General features: G+C 39.8%; 2 protein-coding genes across 4 annotated transcripts; one reads left to right on the top strand and one right to left on the bottom strand.

The window, feature by feature from the left end:
* Positions 1-1,055: 1,055 nt before the first annotated feature.
* Positions 1,056-15,452, top strand: RB195_003763 (uncharacterized protein; the record flags this gene model as incomplete). 2 transcript variants are annotated; one of them, XM_064201550.1, is made up of 11 exons in its annotated part: positions 1,056-1,083; positions 1,254-1,313; positions 3,203-3,252; positions 3,313-3,525; positions 6,825-6,860; positions 6,966-7,013; positions 10,978-11,022; positions 12,119-12,154; positions 15,106-15,144; positions 15,232-15,325; positions 15,382-15,452. In XM_064201550.1, 11 exons carry the CDS (start codon positions 1,056-1,058, stop codon positions 15,450-15,452), a joined length of 720 nt encoding a protein of 239 aa, XP_064057431.1. The 2 variants fall into 2 exon arrangements, with proteins under 2 accessions (XP_064057431.1, XP_064057430.1); XM_064201549.1 differs by lacking the exon at positions 1,254-1,313.
* Positions 15,453-20,459: 5,007 nt separating this feature from the next.
* RB195_003762 (uncharacterized protein) lies at positions 20,460-20,907 on the bottom strand (the record flags this gene model as incomplete). Of its 2 annotated transcripts, none has more annotated exons than XM_013438494.2 (3): positions 20,460-20,567; positions 20,625-20,723; positions 20,791-20,907. In XM_013438494.2, 3 exons carry the CDS (start codon positions 20,905-20,907, stop codon positions 20,460-20,462), a joined length of 324 nt encoding a protein of 107 aa, XP_013293948.2. The 2 variants fall into 2 exon arrangements, with proteins under 2 accessions (XP_013293948.2, XP_064057429.1); XM_064201548.1 differs by having other exon boundaries at positions 20,791-20,880.
* Between the last annotated feature and the right edge of the window lie 3 nt (positions 20,908-20,910).

Here is a 20,910-nt window from a genome sequence, read left to right as displayed (position 1 = left end):
TACCGTCCAGCACCTGAAACCTAATGTAGTATTTTATAGTTTACGTATTCATTCAATGTTATTTGATGTAGTATTTTGTAATGTGTGTAGTTATCTAAAAATAGGTGATATTTTGTCCTAATTATGCCATCCTCCATTCACTAGTGCCCACCGCACACCCACTCACGACAAAAAAGCGCTCGATTCAAGTAAGAATCTCCACTTACTGGAAACTTTTATCTTCATTTTACTACTCAGGACTAGTGATGATCAAAAACTCATCCTACATCTAACGTTCACCTGTCAACCACGTGAACAATAATATTCTGCTTTTAGAATGAAATGGTTCTATTGATTATTCTCGTCAACGTCTTATCATTTTCGATTTCATTCAAAGTAACTGGATTGAATTATGAACAATTAGTGGCTTATAAAATTACCTACGAGAGCAAGTCGATAGTTAGTGTTCTTATCCTTTTGAGCAAGTACGGTACCAATTTATCGATCCTGGAGGGATGGTTTAGTTGGCTTAGAAATGTTGCTACGGCACCACAAGCGCTCATTTGTCGTAGCAAACCCACCAATGTGTTATATTATTCGTGCATTTTACAGCGCAAGTCGCAACTCCGTTCAGAGAAAACTCCTGAAATTGCTGCAATATGAGCCATTCATGGAGCGGCTTGAGCCACGATTAAATCGTTAGGGATGCATAGGTTTACTTTCTGCTATCAGCGTTTTTTTCAGCCCAATAGATTGGCTGTTAATGGGATGACGAGTGTAATCGTATCATCGTAATCAGCCTTGGAGCTCACTTTAGTTAGTGGTGGGATGTGTTCATAATGTTGGACGTTTGAGGAACAGAAAAGGAGTGTTTGAAAACCCATGCACATATTGTTCGAGCAGAAGCATCTAGTGTGTCTTAGATCTAAGGACTAGAAGACTGTTTGCTTTTCTCATTCGCCTGTCTGTAAAATACAGTTTGGGTTCTCGAAGGTCTCTTGAACAACTAGCGTGATAGGCTGTTTACTCTTTGGTTGCCTAATAATGACGTATAAGTTAGACTCACAATTAAGTTTATGAGTCCAAGTGTATGGTGCTCTGTTGGTGAGTCATGTAATGCTGCCGCCTCACTCGGTGTCATTGACGGTGACGACCCCTATGCCACTTCATTTTCGAAATCTACAAGTTATGGACATGTCGACTGCAAATGACTGCCTTAACCGGAACTATTATCTTCCAAACATGAAATCGATTAATGCAAGATTGACTTTCAGAGAAAATACTACACTTTATTCTCACGTCACTGGAGTATTTTTTGTCGATGATAAGCATAGGTGAGAGTTCTGCATTGTATATAGTTTGCTAGTTTGAAATATGTTACTTTAGAATGCTTTTAGAAATATATTTACTGAATTTCATTTGATGCTAAACAATTCCTAAAAGTGGGGTTTATGCAGAAGCTTCAATAGATTTGCTTACAAGCAAAAATAAGTGTCTCTTGTGTCGTTGAAAGTAATATCTGGATGGTCTTAAAAATAGTGTAAGAATTGTCATGAAGCGTAAAAAAGCGGCATTTGTGACATCGGCGCCGGTATGGGTATGCGTTAATGGAGGTGAAATCGAAGAAACGAAAACGGGACTCGCGCGGAGCACTTTGCTGGTTTTTCTTCAATTAAAGACACAATCACTAGTTTATGAAAGAAGTGTTTAGAAATACTTTTTTTGCTAGACTTTGTTGACGATGCCTGCGGATATGTAAGGTTTGTTAAGAAGTTCTATGCGGAATTGGTCCCGCACACTCCAGGATAATTCGCTCGAAAAACGTATGCTACACGCGGTAATGAATTTTTGGGAGTGGTTCCGTGATTAGCAACTCTGCTTTAGGCGAATTAGGATAGTGTGTCTGTGCGAGTCAACTATCTTTCCGTTGATTCATGCTAAACTCGTTGTCGTTTTAAAGATCCCTTGAAATGGTTTCACTTCGCTAATTCGTATGCGCTAGACTTCCCATTTCTCATTTTCTAGACACAGATTGTCTCTTTCTGCTTTTGTTGAGGTTGGGGTGTTTCATCCCCACCTGTAAGTAATGATAGAAGAACACCTTGTACCTTCATTCTCCTCACTATACACAAGATAGCCGGGTAACTTTTATTCTTAATGCACAAATACAATTAGAAGGTTAAAAGGATACTTAGCTGTTCTCTCAGACGCCTTGTCTGATGCAGCGCTACCGTTTCGAGCGGTTCTGCAGCTCTGCGTTGTGTGTAGCTATTCTGCACTAATCACGCACGTCTTCTCAACTGCTTAGGCTTGGGTTCTACCACTGAGATTCCACAGTCCTGTCAACGACCTCTCGCTTACTACTGGTTCGACTACAACCGTCTCCACTTCCGAAAATACGCTAGGAGACAGTATCTTCTCGGCCGCACTGTACTAATGCCTTGGGCTTTGCCTTCAACTCGATCGGCTTTCGGCTGCGAGGCGTGGCTCTGAACTAAGGAACCGACTGACTATGAGCGAGCTCCTTACATAGAGGGAATTCCCACCTGATATCACGTGGCAGCCGCTCACGTAACTGGCTCACACATGACTCTCCAGCACAGTTTTTCAAACTTACGAAATCGAAAGAGCAACATTATGAAACGACTATCTACAGTATTAGCATGCAAAAAATACGTAACATTCTTTATAAACCAGTACACGGTACTGACATTTTCACTTTCCTACGCAGAAACTTGTGAAGAAGGTATCAAGAGAAACGCTGTTCAATTATGGATCATCAGAGGGTTGAATATTTGTACTATATACAATATCTTTGATTTCGCTTTATTGCGCAGTGCCATTTTGGATCATCATTTTTTTTTAAAACACTAAAAAACTTACCATTTCATAGAAGCGCATCTTAATTTGTCCATTGTCTTTTGCTATTGAAGTCCGTGTTAAAACAAACTAGGATTATATAGTCGGGTCAAAACGACATGAAGCACGGGGCAGTTGCACAAGCGGCTGCACTCGAAGCGACGGGGTGGAGCTAGCAGTTCCGATCCAGTCGGGACCATCGGTATCAGGTGCAATGGGTGGTGCTAGCAGGAGTCCCTTTACTATCCTAACCGTTACGCTCCATCAGGGGCCTCGAGGGGATCCGCTTACGCAGGTGCACCGAGCTTCATTTTGTCTTGACCCCATTATTGCAATGAACTAACATATGAAAAGTGTTTTTCAGGCTGTTCTGTTGTATGGTACTTTATTATCTGCACAAAGAAGAAGAAGAATGTGGGTTGTGTGGATGTGGATGGAAAACAGTTTGTAAATACAGGTGTTTCTCATGTTCAGCAGAGGATAAGGAACTCTAGCGGTGGAAGCATTCGTGTCATTCCCAAATCGCCCAAATCAGGGCCAGTGGTGATGGATAATACACAGCGTCGCGGTACGTATACACCAATAATGGAGTCAACGCAGTGTCTTGGTCGTACACAAGAAAGTGAAAGAAAACGGAAGATAGAAGTTGCTACTGCAGAAGCTATGGAAAACGAGACGAGTATCCATGTAAGGACGCCATTGTTCTTACATTTCACTTTGAGAGTATACTTTATTATTGCTAAGCCTCTGTTTGTTTATGTTCTTCGGAGACCTAGACGTAACTTATTACTTCTCTACCGTCCATCTACTTTTCAGCATTATCATAAGCTAACCTTTTTGAAATCTCACGAGAAACAGTCTTCACTAACAGTATTGCACAGTTATCCAAAGATAATTGTTGTAACAGAAGTGAATATCATTTTGCTTGTATAATGAGCCATAAAAGGTAGGAGGTTGTGGTATTGTGAGGGTTTTCTTGCTTGCCAAAGATAATGATAGATTTATTTTATCCGTATTGCCACGCGGTCTAGTTGTCGACCAAGACTGAAGGATGCACTTTATTTACAGTAAAGGTATATACAGTATTGCCAGTACCAGATGCATAGATATAGTTCAAAATCTTCTTGTTCTTTCCCAGAGCGTTGCTCTAACCTATCAAGTATTGATGCAAAGTCGCTGAGAACCTTCTCTACTTTGACAGTAGCCTGGTTAATTGCGCTAATACCATCTTCTAACCTACTGGCATTTTCTTTTACTATACTGCGCGGTGCCTGGGGATCTATTGGGATTTCCTCTAGCTTCTCTTCCTTCAGTCTCGAACCGATATGTTCGAGCTTATTGGTAAAAGTTGTCAACAGGCGTTTCTGGGTGCCAAGTTGGGTTGACATATTGCAAGGAATTACTTAGTAAGAAATCAAGGTAGTAGAGGTGTCAATGGAGTACTGCCGAGGGAGTATTGCCAACGGAGTATTGGTAACAATGGTTGTTACTGAGAAGTGATGACTAATGCAGCTGTTATTGTCTCGCAATGAGTTGCTCAGAAGGATGGCAATGAGTCACTATTGTATGCAAAGCAGATTTATTGCGAAACCGTCCTGGATCCTTTGATCTGCCGATGCACCAATTGTGGTGTTGTGAGGGTTTTCTTGCTTGCCAAAGATACGGATAGATTTATTTTATCCGTATTGCCACGCGGTGTAGTTGTCGACCAAGACCGAAGGATACACTTTATTTACAGTAAAGGTGTATACAGTATTGCCAGTACCAGATCTCTGCTTGTTGGTATTGTTTATTGAAGCTGTGCGGGTATTGAGATGCTTGTTGCCTTGCTAGCCGTCGAATGAGAAGGCTGCTCGCACGATTATAGTGGGACATCCTTTTATACTCAGGCGAGCGATATGGCTGCGTCGGCGAATGTAAGCATCAAGCGTTCTGTAATAGATTTGTTTTGTTGATAAGTATTATATGCAAAGAACAACTAAATTACTCATGTGTTTTTGCAACCGTATTATTGATCTTTCATAGCGCAGCTGTAGAGGTAAAAGGTGAGTGCCTAGTTCACAACTATGTTCACGCAAATGTGATTTCGAATACAAAAGTAAAATACTATAGCTCGGAGGTAATCAAGAGATATTTTTTGAAGGCGTTGTTAAGAGCTAATTTAGAATATTCTGAATATTGATATCATATTTTTAATCAGATCAGACAAACAGCTGCATGCATGTGTGCGCCTTTTCTGTGAATAGGAATTGTGAGCACATTTTGAGAAAATATATAGAAATCGGGACGTTTGTGTGTTTACGATAACATGCAGATAGCGGCTAGGGCCACGTATATAATCTATAGTCGTATATATAGTCTGACTACTACCTGCACTTGGTGGTCCTGTTTTAACCAAACGCAATCAGGCGTTCGAGTATACGCAGTGGGAACGTAGGAGTTACATAAGTTGGACTGTTATATGGCGAAAGATTCCCATACATTGCAAAAAGGTGCTATCGTCCAGCACATGCCCAAGGCCCATAACCTGAAAGATCAACTGCCTTAAGGGGCATGGAATCTTTGGCAACAACCATTCGTTTCGCCACGCTGAACTGCCGAACACTGTCGAGTGAACTCCAATACTGTCTAGGCCTCTAGGATATCTCTGTGTGCTGTTTGCTGCGCTGCAAGAAACACACATCAGAGATCTTCCCGTCATCAGCATCGGAGACTACATTATCTGCTGTGGTGAAGCTCATGAAAAGAAGATAAGTGGCTGCGCGATAGCTTTTAGGATCGATATAACATCCTGGTGGAGGATTTTGGTTCAACGTCGGATTTGCAAATGTGAAGATGGGACTTGAACAACAATCCGATATGCTAAGAAAATGGCATATCCAATGGAGCGCACGTCGGATAACAATAGCCGTATGGTCGACGTATGTGAACAGGCGGGGCTCATCATCACACGTTTAAGGGGAATCATCCACGGCATCGACCGCCCAATTCTTAGTTTTATGGTACGGTTCCAGAAAAGATATAGGGGAGCTCAACATCAACCGAAGCTCGACAGAGCAGCTCTGAAAGACTTAGAATGCAGAACGAAATGTGTCTAGTTATTCCGGGGCAACAGCCAGGAAAAAGCTCTTTGATGCGGATTCCTTCCTAAAGTGCATCCAGGACGTTGCAGGGGAAGCGCTCTTCTTTCTAATGCCTTGGAAGACGTTCCCCTTTGCATCTGCAGAGACAATATCTACATACAATTCTGTATGCACCACCCACATCACTGACGATTTCAGCCAGGAAAAGCGTCTGAGAAGAAAAGTTGTGTCGCCAGCTGTTTAAAGCGAATGGATGTCAGAAGCGAAGGAGCTTAAAAAGGCGTGTGAGGACTAGCACCTGTGGAAGGCCTATGCTTCACTAAAACAGTATGACAGCAAAGTGGAAGGATGTCGTCAGTCCTCAATACTGCCAATTGATTGGCCATTGGTGAAGCAATCCTTTTAATTTGGAGGGATCACTTCAAGCCCTTGCTGAACCAGCAAGCGTCGTCAGCTCCTGAACTCGAGCACGTTCATAGGTCGACATATGCCGTCAACGAGAAATCACCGACCGAGTCGGAAGTTCTGGTCTGTATCCTAAAGATGAGAAATGGAAAATCTGACGAGGACGTCCAGGTGACTGAGGAATGCATTCGGCTGATTTACTGGAATGGCCTTTGCGAAACCATTTACATCGCACTCGACTAGGCAGAGTAATCGGTTGTCACGAGACCTTTTCATATCTGAATTACAATTACAAGGAGCGGAAAAGATCAAAATTATTTATAGCATATATAAAATTAGTTTTTGCGTTACAATATTTTAAAGCACTGCAGCGCATGGGCGCATCTACATTTTTTTTTAAATAAATGCTAGGAATAAATACTGTAATAATAAGAAATGCTGTGCTATGCGTGTGGTCTAACCAATTTTCCAGTAAATTTGCAATCTATAGTGTTTCAGAAGAAAGGGAAAGTCGAGACGTTGAAGTTTTCACAGGTACGTTTCGCAGGGACCATGATGCCAGATTTGGAGATGTATTTCTTCTGCCTTAAAAACCAGAGAAAAATTTTATTCCAATTCGTTACCGTTGCCCACTTTCAGGATTCCAGAGAGAACAAAACTAGAACGGCGGAGTTGATGAATTCAAAAGTGGGTAGTACTGAAATTTGAAGCTTGTTCTCGCTCATTTTTTTTGTCGAGTGCTACTGGCACGTATACGAATAATTCTCGCATAACACAATCAAAAGCAGCGCACCACGGAATTGATGAAATTAATATCTTACTAGGTTTAGATAGGAGCAGAGGTTTAGTGGACAAGTATAAAAGCGAACAGGTTCAATTTGTACCAATTATCAAGAAGAAGGCATATAAAACAGCCTTCGTTGCGTTCTTGTGACGATACAACTCATTAAGGTTATTGGAACGGTGGTAATCCGCAGTTCTTCTGAGATTGTGTCATATGAATCATATGAATTGTATTAGTTGTACTGTGGACATTGGACGGGGGCAAAATTGCTGTCGTTCTATCGCGCAACGTGTTGCATAGTAGCGTGTGGTGCAATCAAGGCTGTTTCTCACATCTTATTTATTTACTCGTAAATACCAATGTTGCACCGAAAATAAAAGAAAAAAAAAGAAGAAAAGGCTGCTTAACTTATAATACAAGAAAACAGCGAAAATTCCAGAAGTTGTCAGCGCCCAATCTACTCTCAATGGAACTTAGTCCTATTCGTGGCACGTCAAACATGTCGTTTTCTTACTAGAGAAAGTGAAGGATTCTGTTATAACATCTGTGCTCCCAATCAGAACATTTAGTGTTGGTCAATTTGTCTACATAACAAGGTTTGGACGACCAACTTAATTCAAGGCGGGGAGCACATTGACGCCCAGGACGAATGTAAAATACTACCGCAAAAAGTCGAGTTCGATCGAAAGCAAGTGTTTGTTACCAGACGGTTAAAAAAGCCTGCACAAGGAAATAATTAAAGTAAAAATGAAATGGGTGCAGATTGTCATATCGTGTACGTTACCTTCAAAATGAAGCACCAAAAAAGAGGCTGACACACCAAACATATGTGAGTACTTTCCGAAACAATTGAAAGCTATTGAAACTATTGAAATTGTACAACAAATTTCTACAAAAATAGAAACGCTAGAAAAGAAGCAAATCTTATCTTAAACATTGCCAAAAACTCATCAATGCTGAAAACCTGAGGTTTGGTATCACAAAAGACAAGCGAACGGATCTCAGATAAGGAAAGGGGTCGGCCAACCTGAGGAAAATAGTCGCCTCTTTTTATTCCAAAAAACTCATGTACTCATTTTCCGTTTAATAAGCTATGCCAAGTGAGTAACAGTTGCTTGTGTGCGCTGCTCTGTCATTGTTATTTTCATGGAGGATCTGTGAAATAATATGCTGCATCTTTGGGGAGATGGGCTCACAATAATTTATGCCGGTGCAGAACACAAGGTTCTTTTGTAGGATTTACCAAACAAGCTGTTGCATGTTGGCGCATTTATTTCAGGGTACATTATCCAATAAGTTTGTGATAGACAATCAGTTATATATAATTATTTTTAGTATAAGTGGTTCTCACAAATTACTTGCTCAGCAAATTTTTAAGGAGGGTGTAGAATGTTAACTTGTGTTTTTTTTTTAATTCATGAGAAGCAAAAATGGATTATGTGCAGAGACTCTTGGGATTTTGGCCCGTACCGATCTGAGAAATACAAGTGGTTCAGATTAGTTGTAGATTTGTTTTCGCAGAAAGACGTCCACACGCCACCAACGAAAGCGATGCTGTGTTTGTTCGGCCGTCATCGCTAAGATGATAGAGCACTTCAGTATGTGACACGTAAAGTGCTGAAACAAAATAACGAAGCTCCCCCATAAATTATATATATATATATATATATATATATATATATATATATATCTACCAGTCTGAATGTCCGGCTAAAGCCGGACTTCAGACTTTTTTGTGATGTTCTCTTCGCTCGCCTTCATCGATCTATTAATCAGAATTAATCAAAAATTAATGGTAGTGACCTTCTTTTTCTAACAACGTTTTCTCCTTTCTTTTTTTTTACTATAAATAAAGTCGAAAGATTTCATAGCTTCCTTTCTAAACGCGTCCCTTCTACATTTTGAGAATATTCAAACTTCAGCTTCAAACACTCCTTCGGTTCCAATATAATATAGACACAATTTTAAAGCGTTCCTCGAAGTATGCGTGTTCTTCCTGTTTTCCGCAACAGCTATCAAAGAAAAAAGAAAGAGTTTTGTTCGAGTTTCCACTTTCTGAGGAAGGCATAATACCAACCTGAAGCAAACGTGCAAGGAAACAGACGCACGGAGGACTCATGGAGGTGAAAAGCGACGCGCGCAGTGGCCACGGGTATGAAACGGTTGCATCGTTCCATTTATTACCTTTTGCGAGTCACGAAATTCGAGAAGGGGGTGCGACGGGTCCACCGTCGTCGAATTGGTGCCCCGGCGCCAGATATCTATAAAATGAGGTGAGGGGGGTCCCGTGGCATGGCAATAGTGTGCAATGAGTTTGTGTGCATATCGCAAAGGGTAAATGGGATGTTTCATAGCCGTCGGCACTGGGTGCGTTGCTTTTCACCTTTATGACTCGCCTCAAGTTTGTAGCATGGCTTTCTCAGAAAGTGGAAATATGCATGCAAACGGCTGCTTAAATAGTAGCGAACAGTTTACATGATGTGACCTAGAACGTTATCTTTATCAGCTGGATAACGTTTTTCACGTCACTTTGTGCTAAAACATCATTCATTGATAACTCTTGGACGGAAACAGGAGGAAAACCCAAATTTCGAGTAATACTTTCAAAGTGCGTCTACATTATATTGGTATCGACGGAGTGTTTGAAGCTGAAGTTTGAATATTCTCCAAATGTAGAACTGACGCGGTTAGAAAGAAAACTATTATTCATAATAAAAATGAAGAAATATTGTTAGAGATACACAATTCTGATTTCAGAGAAAAGGGCACTGATATTGATTTTCGTTGATCAATGAAAGGGAGCGAAGCGAACACCACAGAAAGTCTGAAGTCCGGCTTTAGCCGGACGTTCAGACTGGTATATAATATCGAGCTTAGTCCGTGTGTGAATGTGTGTGTGTTTGTCTGTGTGTCACGAAATTCGAAAAAGGGGGTGCGACGGGTCCACCGGCGTCGGGTTGGTCCACCGGTGCCAGATAGCTATAATATGGGCTGCGATGGGTCGCACAGCGTCGAATTTCTGTGTCGTGGTGTAGAAATATCGCACAGTAACTTCGTGTGCATGTCGCAAAAGTTAAATTGGACGTTTCAAACGTTTCATAGTCGTATCCACTTTCCGCGTTGCTTTTCACCTCCTCCGTTCTTCAGAAAGTGGAAACATTAATGCTAATTGGTGTTTATATAGTAGTCAACTGTTTACATGATCTGATGTGGAATGCTATATTTATCAGTACGATGATGTCATTTACTTCATTTTATTTGAAATATCATTCTGTGATAACTGTTGGGGGAAACAAGAGGGAATCCTATACTTTGAATAATGATTCCAAGTCGTGTCTATATTACATTGGTATCGAAAGAGTGAAAGAAAGAAATGTGAAGTTCTCCAAATGTAGAAGTAACGCGTTTACAAAGAAAACTATTAGTCTTTAGCCTAAATTTCCTTTAAGAAAAAGAAGAAAACGTTGTTAGAAAATCACAATTCTGATTTTACAGAAAACGCCACTACTATTAATTTATTTTCATTAATCAGTGATGGCGAGCGGAGCGAACACCAGAGCAAGTCTGAAGTCTGGCTTTAGCCGGACATTCAGACTGATATATGTAGAAAAGGTTCCACTGTGATTGTACTATCAGTGCTTCCATGTTGCTCACGGCCAGTTGGGGTACTTTGTTTCTTTTCTAGAACGCGTTTTCACACTTCAAAGTGGTTGATGAACCCCCCTCCCACATTCCATTCCTCCTTTGGTTCATATACAATTCGATCTGCTGGTCCTGGGCATATTGCTGGACTTTGATTACCATGGATTGTGACTTTTCTCGGCCACACATGTCCATAATTTTTACTTGACCATATTTTTATTATAGGCAAAAAGGTCAAAAGAGCAACTTAACACGGCAGAAGAACTTAACGTAAGTGAATTCCTTTCAACTTTTCCGTTCTAGGTGTAAATGAAATAACGCCCAAGAAAAAGAACAATGCTAACAACGACGTGATACTTTTTTAACCATCTCTTTCGTACTGCAACACAAATTCCTTGAGATTTATTTGTTTCTGTGCGCTTATTAGATTATATCTTGCTTCAAAGCTACTCCGGATTAGAGCAGGCAAATTACGAAGTGAAGAAGCTGTGAACAAAAAAAAATTAGAAGAAAAGTTGCAGTGTTTTTGTTCAATATAGTTTGCGAACGTGTGTATCTATAGTTGTTGTCGCCTCAATCTCGTTCTGGCTTTTCGTCCTCTTATTCTTTCGCTATCAAATTTAGCTGTGTGACGCACAAGGGCGGATGCTGAGCTGCTACTGAAAAAGGACGCTCGAGTAGTACTACTCCTCATTCAGTAAAGGGATCGGGGAACTCATGGATAGGTCAAGCCTACCTAGAGGCCATGAAGCATCCTTCCAATTTTTTCTGACGATATCTTGTGAGAACCTCAGCAAGAGGGTATTATTTGTTTTCTCCTTTCATTACTCCAACGTTGATTATTGCTGTGTGGGAGCATGAGAAATGTGCTAGTCGCGATGTCGTAGTTTTCTTAAATTTATTAGAAAATCTGTTGATTAATTCTAATCCAAATCCTCAGTTTCTTTGAAAGGATAAAAGGAAGGCGAAAGAAAACCTATTCTACGTACTGTGAGAGCGGATCTAGCATTTCTCTAACTCGCTGACTTCTTTGAAACCTCGTCATATTATGCTATGAGACAAGATCTGAAGTAAACTCTTTTTGATATCACTGCACAAAATTTTTGATGCATTCACCTCGCTGTAAATAATAGGGAATATATTGCAGTCACCATTGATTTTTGATCAGCTTGAACAATTTTGTAGGGATAATTTGAATTTGTGAATTCTATTCCAAGTCATCCACATTTTTCGCTTTTGCTTCCACAGTTTTGGTGAATGGTAAGGCAAGCTAGCTTATAGGTATTCTGTAGAGAATACATCAATAAACCCTCTTTTAGAATTTATCAAAGACTGGATTGATGTCCTCAATAACACTTCTTTTCAGATTCGGGAAGAAAAATGCGAAAGGAAACTTGATTTGGTTAGTTTCTCCTCCAGTTTCGATGAATGTTATGCGATGACAATTTATAATGCGATGACATCTAATTCTAAGGTTCCTGATAATTAATTTTCGTGTGTATTCGAAAGTTCTATCATTCAATTCAATATAGAACAAGTTCGAGCACATGCTTCAGTATGGTCATTTCGATTGTTCAGTGTGGCTAAGGAAGAGGCATCTCTATGTGGTGTGCGCAAACGAAGGGAGTGCGCCTGCACACTTTTGGCTGCGAGCAAGCAAAAAAAAAAACATCATTTAAGAAGGCAACAAGAATCGAATGCTAACTTTTACTGGTTACTCTGTCAAACCAAACTCGTCAAGTTGGCTCCTTGCGTATGATTTCTAGTGCCGCTTTTCGAATGATATATTGAGGATATCTAGCTAAAAAACTCTTTTGCTTTTTCTGGACACAAAAGGATGGGCGGAATTACCTCCTTCTTCTCTAGTTCATAAACGTGTTTCAAAATGTTTTATCTTATATTTATATATCTTATATTATCTTATATTTTTATATCTTATATTATCTTTATATATATATATATACCAGTCTGAATGTCCGGCTAAAGCCGGACTTCAGACTTTTGGTGGTTTCAGCTTCGCTTACCTTCGCTGATCAATGAAAGTTAATAGTAATAGTGTTTTCTGTAAAATTAGATTTGTGTTTTTTTAACAACGCTTTCCTTCTCTTCTTTATATTATAAATTAAAAGTAAAGATTACGGAGTTTTCCTTCTAAACGCGTCAATTCTACATTTGGAGAATATTCGACCATCAGTTACAAACACTCCTTCGATGCCAGAATAATGTAGATACTATTTGAAAGCATTACTCGAAGTATGTGTTTTCCTCCTGTTTCCCTCCAAGAGTTATCACTGAATGATGTTTTAGCACAAAGTGACGTGAAAGACATCATCCTACTGATAACGATAACGTTCCACGTCAGATTACATAAACATCTTGCTACTATTTAAGCAGCCGTTTGGGTGCGCGTTTCCACTTTCTGAGAACGGCATGCTACAAAATTGAGGCGAACGAAGAAGGAAATATACACACGGAGGAGTCATGAAGGTGAAGAGCAAAGCGCCCAGTGGTCACAGCTATGAAACGGGTGCAACCATTTATCTTTTACGTCATTCACACTGAGTTATTGCGCACCGATGACCGGGTCCACCGACATTCCGTCGCACCCCATATTATGGATATCTGGCGCCGGCGCACCAATCTGACTCCGTTCGACCCGTCGCACCCCCTTCTATAGGTATCTGGCGCCGGTGGACCCGTCGCACCCCCTTTTTGAATTTCGTGACTAACACACACACATACGTGACAGAATAAGCTTGTTATTATATATCATGATCATGATGATATATATATATGTATATATACATATATATACATATGTATATATACATATATATATATCTATATATATATACATATGTATATATACATATATATATATATATATATATATATATATATCTTATCTGGGAGGATAAAAACATTGAATTAACACATCGGCTAGCCAGCGCAAGTCATTGTATAGGCCAGTTAAACGTTTGTAAACCTCAAACGATTCTGAATTGGAGTGAACGCATCCCAAGCGGATTGATTAACACCAGAAACTTTATCCTTTATATATACATAAATAGGGCGTATTTTGAACGGTTGTTAAGCAGCCAAAGTAAGCTGATCGTAGACCGAAGTGTATGGAGATTATAATGATGTTGCGCTGATGTAAAAAGTAAAAAAAAAATTAAAATCGGGAAAATTCTCGATGTCGGGTTCTCTCTGGTAATAAGTGGTATATCGTGTGCACGCGATTGATTTGTGATCCTCTCCGCAGTACATGCATGCGTTGATAAAGTTCTTGGATTCTTCTTTGTGCTTCTTTACAAATCTTGGAAGAGAATGCAACCTTCCCGGCCGAAGCACCAATTGAATTAGTGTTCTGCGATTATACTAGCTCGCTCTTCTGGCACGCGGAAGGATGCTGTCAGTCTACGCGGTACTTTCTCACTACCTCAAACTTAGGTAATTAAACCTAGTTTTACTCAATTAATAACAAAGTCAACGAACGGACAAAAATCAATATTATCTACAATAAATGAATGAATAAATGAACAGCAATGAGAGTCTGCAGAATGAATGCGAAAACACTGACTACGGTTCGTGTGAACTTTTTATACGCGTCGATGTTATTTCATGACGCGCATTCCCTAGCCCTTATCTATTCAATCTCCGAGTAATGTAACTAAACATACACGCGTTTTACATGCCAACAGACGCACGGTTATTGAATATATCAACCTTACAGATTACAAATATCATTAGTCGTTCGGCGACATCGATGTCGGGTTCTTTCTGTTAATAAGTGGATTTGTCGACTACGGATTACTTTTAATGGTTTCTTCCCTTTGGTGGAGTTTAGATGTACCATAGTTATTGTATTTTGCACACATTTCGTGTGTACGGCTAGAAATAAACTCATGGGTTTGGCAGAATTGAGAGAAATAGAACGAAGATGCTAATGGAACGCTTCCTAGAATGTGTCTGAAATATCATTATTATTTTTTGCCAATATCATGGTTTATAATCACGGTCAACAATGGATTCGAGAGGGGCACGACCCTCTCAAACAAGACTCCCCTCCCCACCCCTTTCTTCTTCCCCTCTTCCAACGCTCCCGCGACAGTTCTCGGTTGCTGCCAATTCAATATATTGGGAAATTTGTGTTTTCGAAAAACCAAAGTCGAAAATTAGCCGGGGAACTATAGGCAAACGTGAAATTCCACAGCTGACAGAAGCGAAGAAACACCATGTAATGGAAGCAAATTTGCTAAAATGTTGTTGAAATATTTACTAAGATACTTTCATTTCCATTTTCTAAATTCTATGGAGTATTTTAAAATACTAATTAACAACTTTTTCTAGGAATTGAGAACAGCCGAAGATGAAGATCTTACTCATCCAGTGAGTGATAAGGTTTCTGTGATGTAACACTCTCAATTATTAGTAAAGGTTCCCATGCAGCAGTTATTTTTCATTCTCAATTTCCAGCGGATTCCCGAAGTACGGCACGTTGCCAAACCACAAGACGAGGTTTTGGGACAAAAAAATGTGTGTGAAGAAAAGACAGGACCTGCATTGATCGGTAGGTTGGCACTGCTTCTGTGCTCAATTCTACTGCTCTCTTCTAACGTGTTTTAGGAATGACGAGGGAGAAACATGATCACAATACACCATCATTTATTGAATCTGAGTTTATAAATATTGCATGATATCGGTCAACTTAAGGCTGTCTTTGCGAGTCAAAATACACATATTCTGGGATCATGATACTTTGCAGTTGCTAGGTTAATCTACTTCGTTTGTTTGGACAATTTTTTAACTCCCCAATAAAACTATTCAATGCATTTCTCTGTAAAATAAGGTTTTAAAACAGAGTAAGAGAAATGGAGAGATACAAAGTCGCTTATGATAATAACCAAAAAACAAAAAAAAATGACAGGGAAGTCCGTTACGAGTGTATTCACAATACCGGTGTTAAGGTCATCAGTCTAATTAGAAGTCATGTCTGCTCTTTATTCCATGTATTACATACTTATTCACTTCTACATCAAAGGGCTTCTCACGAGATTTGATATGAAGAAAAATCAGCGCAACGTGCCGCATTCTGATCTGGATCTGAATCATTTCTAATACAACTCTAACAAAGAATGCGGATTCACGGTCCAACAATTTTCAAAGGCTTCTATAGAAGTAATTTCAGAAACAGAACAACACAATTTTCTGCTGCACACTCACATTGAAATTTATATTTATTCTTCAAGACGTGAGAACTCAAATGTGGGAACAAAGACTTTCAAACACATCTTTGAAAAATCTTGTCAGAGGTCTATATCAAAGTGAAAAGTTATTCAATGCTCCAAAATTTCGAATAATTAAAAGCAGAGACAAAACAGAGAGCTCATCGGCCATATGTATATACACGGTCAAGTCTTTTGCGAACGTTTTCGAACAATAACGGAAGCAAATTGTCGGGATACGATGTTTCAGAGTAAGGCGCAAAGTCATAGAAAATGGTTCTGTTTCGGCTCCATCCACCCACATTTATGTCTCTATAGTGTCTGCAATTTGTCGCCTTAAATCAGTTTACTCCGTAAGTGACCATAGTCAGCTGTAATTTTTATTTAGGAATCACGATGAAAAAGAGGTTGGTAGTAGTCGACGTTCGTCTCAGACATAGTCTGATGATCTTGTCTTTGTTGGTGAAGTTTTTATGGAAGCATCAGTTTTATCCATCTTAAAAGGACAACTCTCACGTACGGTTTGCTGTCGCAGACGTGACCACCAAATAGAAGAGTAGAATTTAGTTGCGCTCTTGCGGAGAATTCTTGGGCAAAGAGCATTCGAATACAAGCATTCGGTAAGAGGTGTGCTCTCGCGCAGCTGAGGAACTCGAACAAAGCGCATTCAAACTCAATCAGAGGGAGAGTAACACTGTTTCGAGTATGGACAAATAAGAAATATATAAGCAGTCAGCCAAGTTTCCTCAGTTCAGAGCATTCTCGCTTACCAAAGCGTTGCAGGATTCTGTAAACACTCTACCAGCACATATCACTTATTCCCGCTTTATGGTTTGCCTTAACCAAGTTGTTTTTCTTTTATTTGTGTTTATTCACTTATGTATATTGCGTGCGTATGTTCATCGTACTCTATCTGTTTGGTTTCAATTAAGTTTAACTAACTAAGTTTGAAGCGATCTTTGGCAACAAGTACTCCGAACTACCAATACGCTACCAATGTCAATACATCTACCAAAATCGGTGGACACATACGGTAGATCTTCAGCATTCTTTTGTCTGGAACTGCTTGATTTGGTACGAAGCGAGACTGTTCGAGCGAACAACAAATGTTAGTCGTGCCGAAAATGTTTCGCTGTCTACGAGCAGATCTCTGGCATGATCTATGCATTATCTTGTCGGGTGGATGTGGCGCAGTCGATTGGAGGTTCTGCCATGGCTGCACGATAGGTGTTTTGAAACCATCCAAGTGCCAAGTAGTGACTCACCCAAAAAAACCCAAAGAAAACAGACTTGTTTGGGAAGATAAAAACATTGATTTGTTTCATCGGAAAGCCCCCGATTGGCATTGCGTAGGCTAGACAGGCGTACGAAGAACTCAAACGATTTGTGATTGAAGTGAATGCGATGGCGCATCCCGACTGATTAGCGCCAGACATTTTATCATTTTATTAATCACTTTATTTTGATGTTTCGATGGGTTGCACACGGGCTTTTCAAGAACCGGCTCAATGGCTGTCTAGCTGAAACTTAATCCGGTTGATCCAATGCATTCTCCTTTCACGACTCGGAAGGAAATAAAAATGCTTGATAATTGACATCTTAGTCATAATTCAGAAAACCTACTTATTTAAAACTTAAGGTAGTTAAAGCAGTACTTCCTGTCCTCTTTATTAAATGCAGTATAGCACACAATAGAGAGAGTTAAGATCTCCACAACTAGGTAGAACTAGAGATGTTGTTTACGAATATGAGCGCAATCGTGCTCACTTCTTTCTGGTTATTCGGAAAAACGACGGGAAAAATGTATTGTCGCACCCTCCTCTCCTACGAGACGCTTCGCGACGTTCTATTCTCATTGTTCGCTCGGTGGCTGAAGCGGGATGTATGCTTGCTCTCGAGGACGTGGGACATAACAGCGTGTCTAATAGGAATGAAAAGTGCGGTAAAGCCGTTTCTCCCGACGTTTTACTGAATAAATAATGAAAATTGAGCGCAATTGCGCCCATATTCGTCAACCACATACCTACCCTTATATATCCCTGTAGAGATCTTAACATTCTCAGTTTCGTGCTACGCTGAGTTTAGTATCAAACTAGAGCAGCAAAACCACATACATCATTAGCATTAACTGTACCCATGGAAAGGATGGTCAGATATAATCGGGCTGAAATGACATGAAGCACCGTGCATTGCGTAACGGTTGTGGTCGAGGCGGTGCGGTCTAGATAGTGGTTGGGATCGAGGTTGGACCATCGCAAACTTCAGCAATGAATCGTGGTAGCAAACGTCCTCACTGGATTGTAACCGCTGCGCTCCACCGCACTGCCTTGGGCGCAGCTGCTTGCGTAACTGCACCGTGCTCCATGTGGTTTTGATTCTACTATAATTGTCTTTTTCTATACTGGCAAGAATCATTTTTGGACGGTTGAGTGTGAATAGGAATGTGCATCTTCAGAACTTAGTAATTCATGCATTCCACTGCGACTTCCTCATGGAACGGAGAAATATGAGTCCATAATTTAGCACTTCAACTTATTGCTTAAAATTATGCTGCAATTGATAGCCTTTGTTGTTTATCCCTGTGAACATGAGGAAAGTTAAGGTGACGCGTTGAAAAAAAAACTAACCGAATTATTGCATCATCTGGAGGAACAAAGAAGATCGAACTGCTTTCAGAGAAAAAGACTGCAACGTTATGTACATCCATGATGAAAACCTGAAACACACCATGTAAAAAAGAAAGTAGTCGGCTGTAGAAGTTCTTACCTTTGTTGGATCAACTATGCATTTATCCAATGTTCCAGTGGGTGAGATTTTCGTTGTATTAGTAAATACCAACGTAGGGAGGTGTAACAGGAGCGTCTCCCTGCCCTCAATATAAAATATGATGAATGAACACACCTTGAAAAGTGCATTCAAACAATTTAGGTGGACAACGTTGCTGAAACTCATCTACTCTAACGTTCATACACAGACACACACACTCGTTTGAGTGATAATTGCGTTGTTGAAGTTGTTGGTGTTGTTGTGAAAGCACAATATCAGCATATGACAATAGATGGCAATAAGTGGTAGCGCTCATAGCAACGATTTCTACGTATGTTTCTGCTTCTGCGCTTATAACAACGCCAGATCAGTCATAAAATATGTCGCTACGCTAAAATCAGTTTCAATTTTTCCTGTTCAAAGTCGCTTAATTTACTGGAGGTACAATGATGTCTGAGAGGAACAACCTGTAGCAGTGTTTTTCTTCTTCGGTATATCTATATCAACTAAAAATCTGGTTTGAAGTTATTTAAGTGCTTCAAAGCAATTTTTTTACAAGGGATGTTTATGTTCTGCATACGTTTCCCCTTCACGTCCTTGTATTTTTCTCGTGAAAAGTCTTGATTTTGAAATTCGTTTACAAGATGTAATTCTTTTATGTGTAATTCACGTGGTCGTACCTTGTACAGTAATGGAACAGGAGTTGTCCGTAGAATACGGCGCGGTCTGAAGTACATTGCTGTGTAACTTTGCATCACTTCTCTGTAATAGTAACAAATTGACCTTAAAAGGATGAAAAAAGCTTCCCACAGATCCTAGAATTACCGATAAACAAGCATAGAAATAAATATCATGTACACATGAGTCGTTATACTACAAGTAGAAACAGCCAGATTTGAAGTATTTTTCTTCAAAGCGATATTTCACTGTTGTGTTCTGAGTATCATATAGAATGACAATCTATAAAGATTCCACTCATGTCAAAAATTTATCGCATGTTCAAGTAGTTAAATGGGAGTTCCTTACAATTCCTTTTTTCGTCTTTCTTTATATCTTTTCGAAAATAGCCGCGAAACTCTGAAGTGGAGGGGATTGCCAGAGAAGCTTCATCTCCGATTACATCTTTATTTTCTTGAGAGTTTTTTTTTCCCCAAAAAAAAGATAGTAGAAGTGTCGTAACTTTACTATCTTTCAGAACTATACTAACTTGATTCCTGAGCATTGTCAGGAATCACGCAGATTCAGCAGCTTTAGGAGTGAAACTAACCAGATTCAATGGTCATTAAAATTTTAAGTCGTCCGATGCTGCTTGAAGGATATCATTTGATGAAATGAATCACCTGCGATTTTCAGGACGTTACAAACGAGGCATTTATGAACTAGCTAAAAAACTGATCGAGCGAGCCACTTCGGACAATGCTGAGGATAAAAACAAAGCGACTTAAACCTCAATATTTTTGGCTGTCACATTGTTAACGTATTAATGGTTTGCCGTAAAAAGATTTCCCTCTGATCTCCAAGCCAACACAAACACGAACAGCAAGTGCGGATAGGAGAATTAGGATTCCGGAAACATAGTAAATGGTTTCGGTTTTCAGGACAACCTACTTATTTCTTTCACATGGGAATACTCACAAAAAGCTACTCTTAAAAAAAGCAATTTCGGCGAAATAAGAGCAGTTATTAGCAGCGTCCAAATCAAAGAGATACCCCTCACTTAACGTAACCATTCAGGTGAAATTTTCCATTTGGAGTTAGGCGCTCGTCAAGATCCGAGAATATAACGTAACGAGAATGGTGACGACTTCGTTGTAGACAGTCCTGCAAAAAAATTGGGTGCACAAAGTGTTAGCTCCCAAAAGTTGGATTTTTGAAGACCTGTATTCCTACAGGTTGCCATTCGTTTCCTGGTCTATTTCGTTCCGTTCGGAAAAAGATCACTTCAGCATCGCCGCTTCGGACATAGTCATTGATTAGCTGGAAATATTAGTGCGGTGTTTCCACGGTGATGTTCAAATAGCGTAAAAATAAGTGATGTGATCACCTTATATGTATAGTTGTCATAGTCCTTCACATAGAGGTAGAAGTGCTCTATTCCTTGTAGCTTGTAGTGTTCTACTACTTCGGCAAGCATCAACCACTTACTTTCACCATCATACATCGG

This window comes from Necator americanus, chromosome IV (assembly GCF_031761385.1).
Source record: "Necator americanus strain Aroian chromosome IV, whole genome shotgun sequence".
NCBI lineage: Eukaryota > Metazoa > Nematoda > Chromadorea > Rhabditida > Ancylostomatidae > Necator > Necator americanus.
Note: the sequence above shows the minus strand (reverse complement) of the source record. Positions and strands in the feature narration are given on the sequence as shown.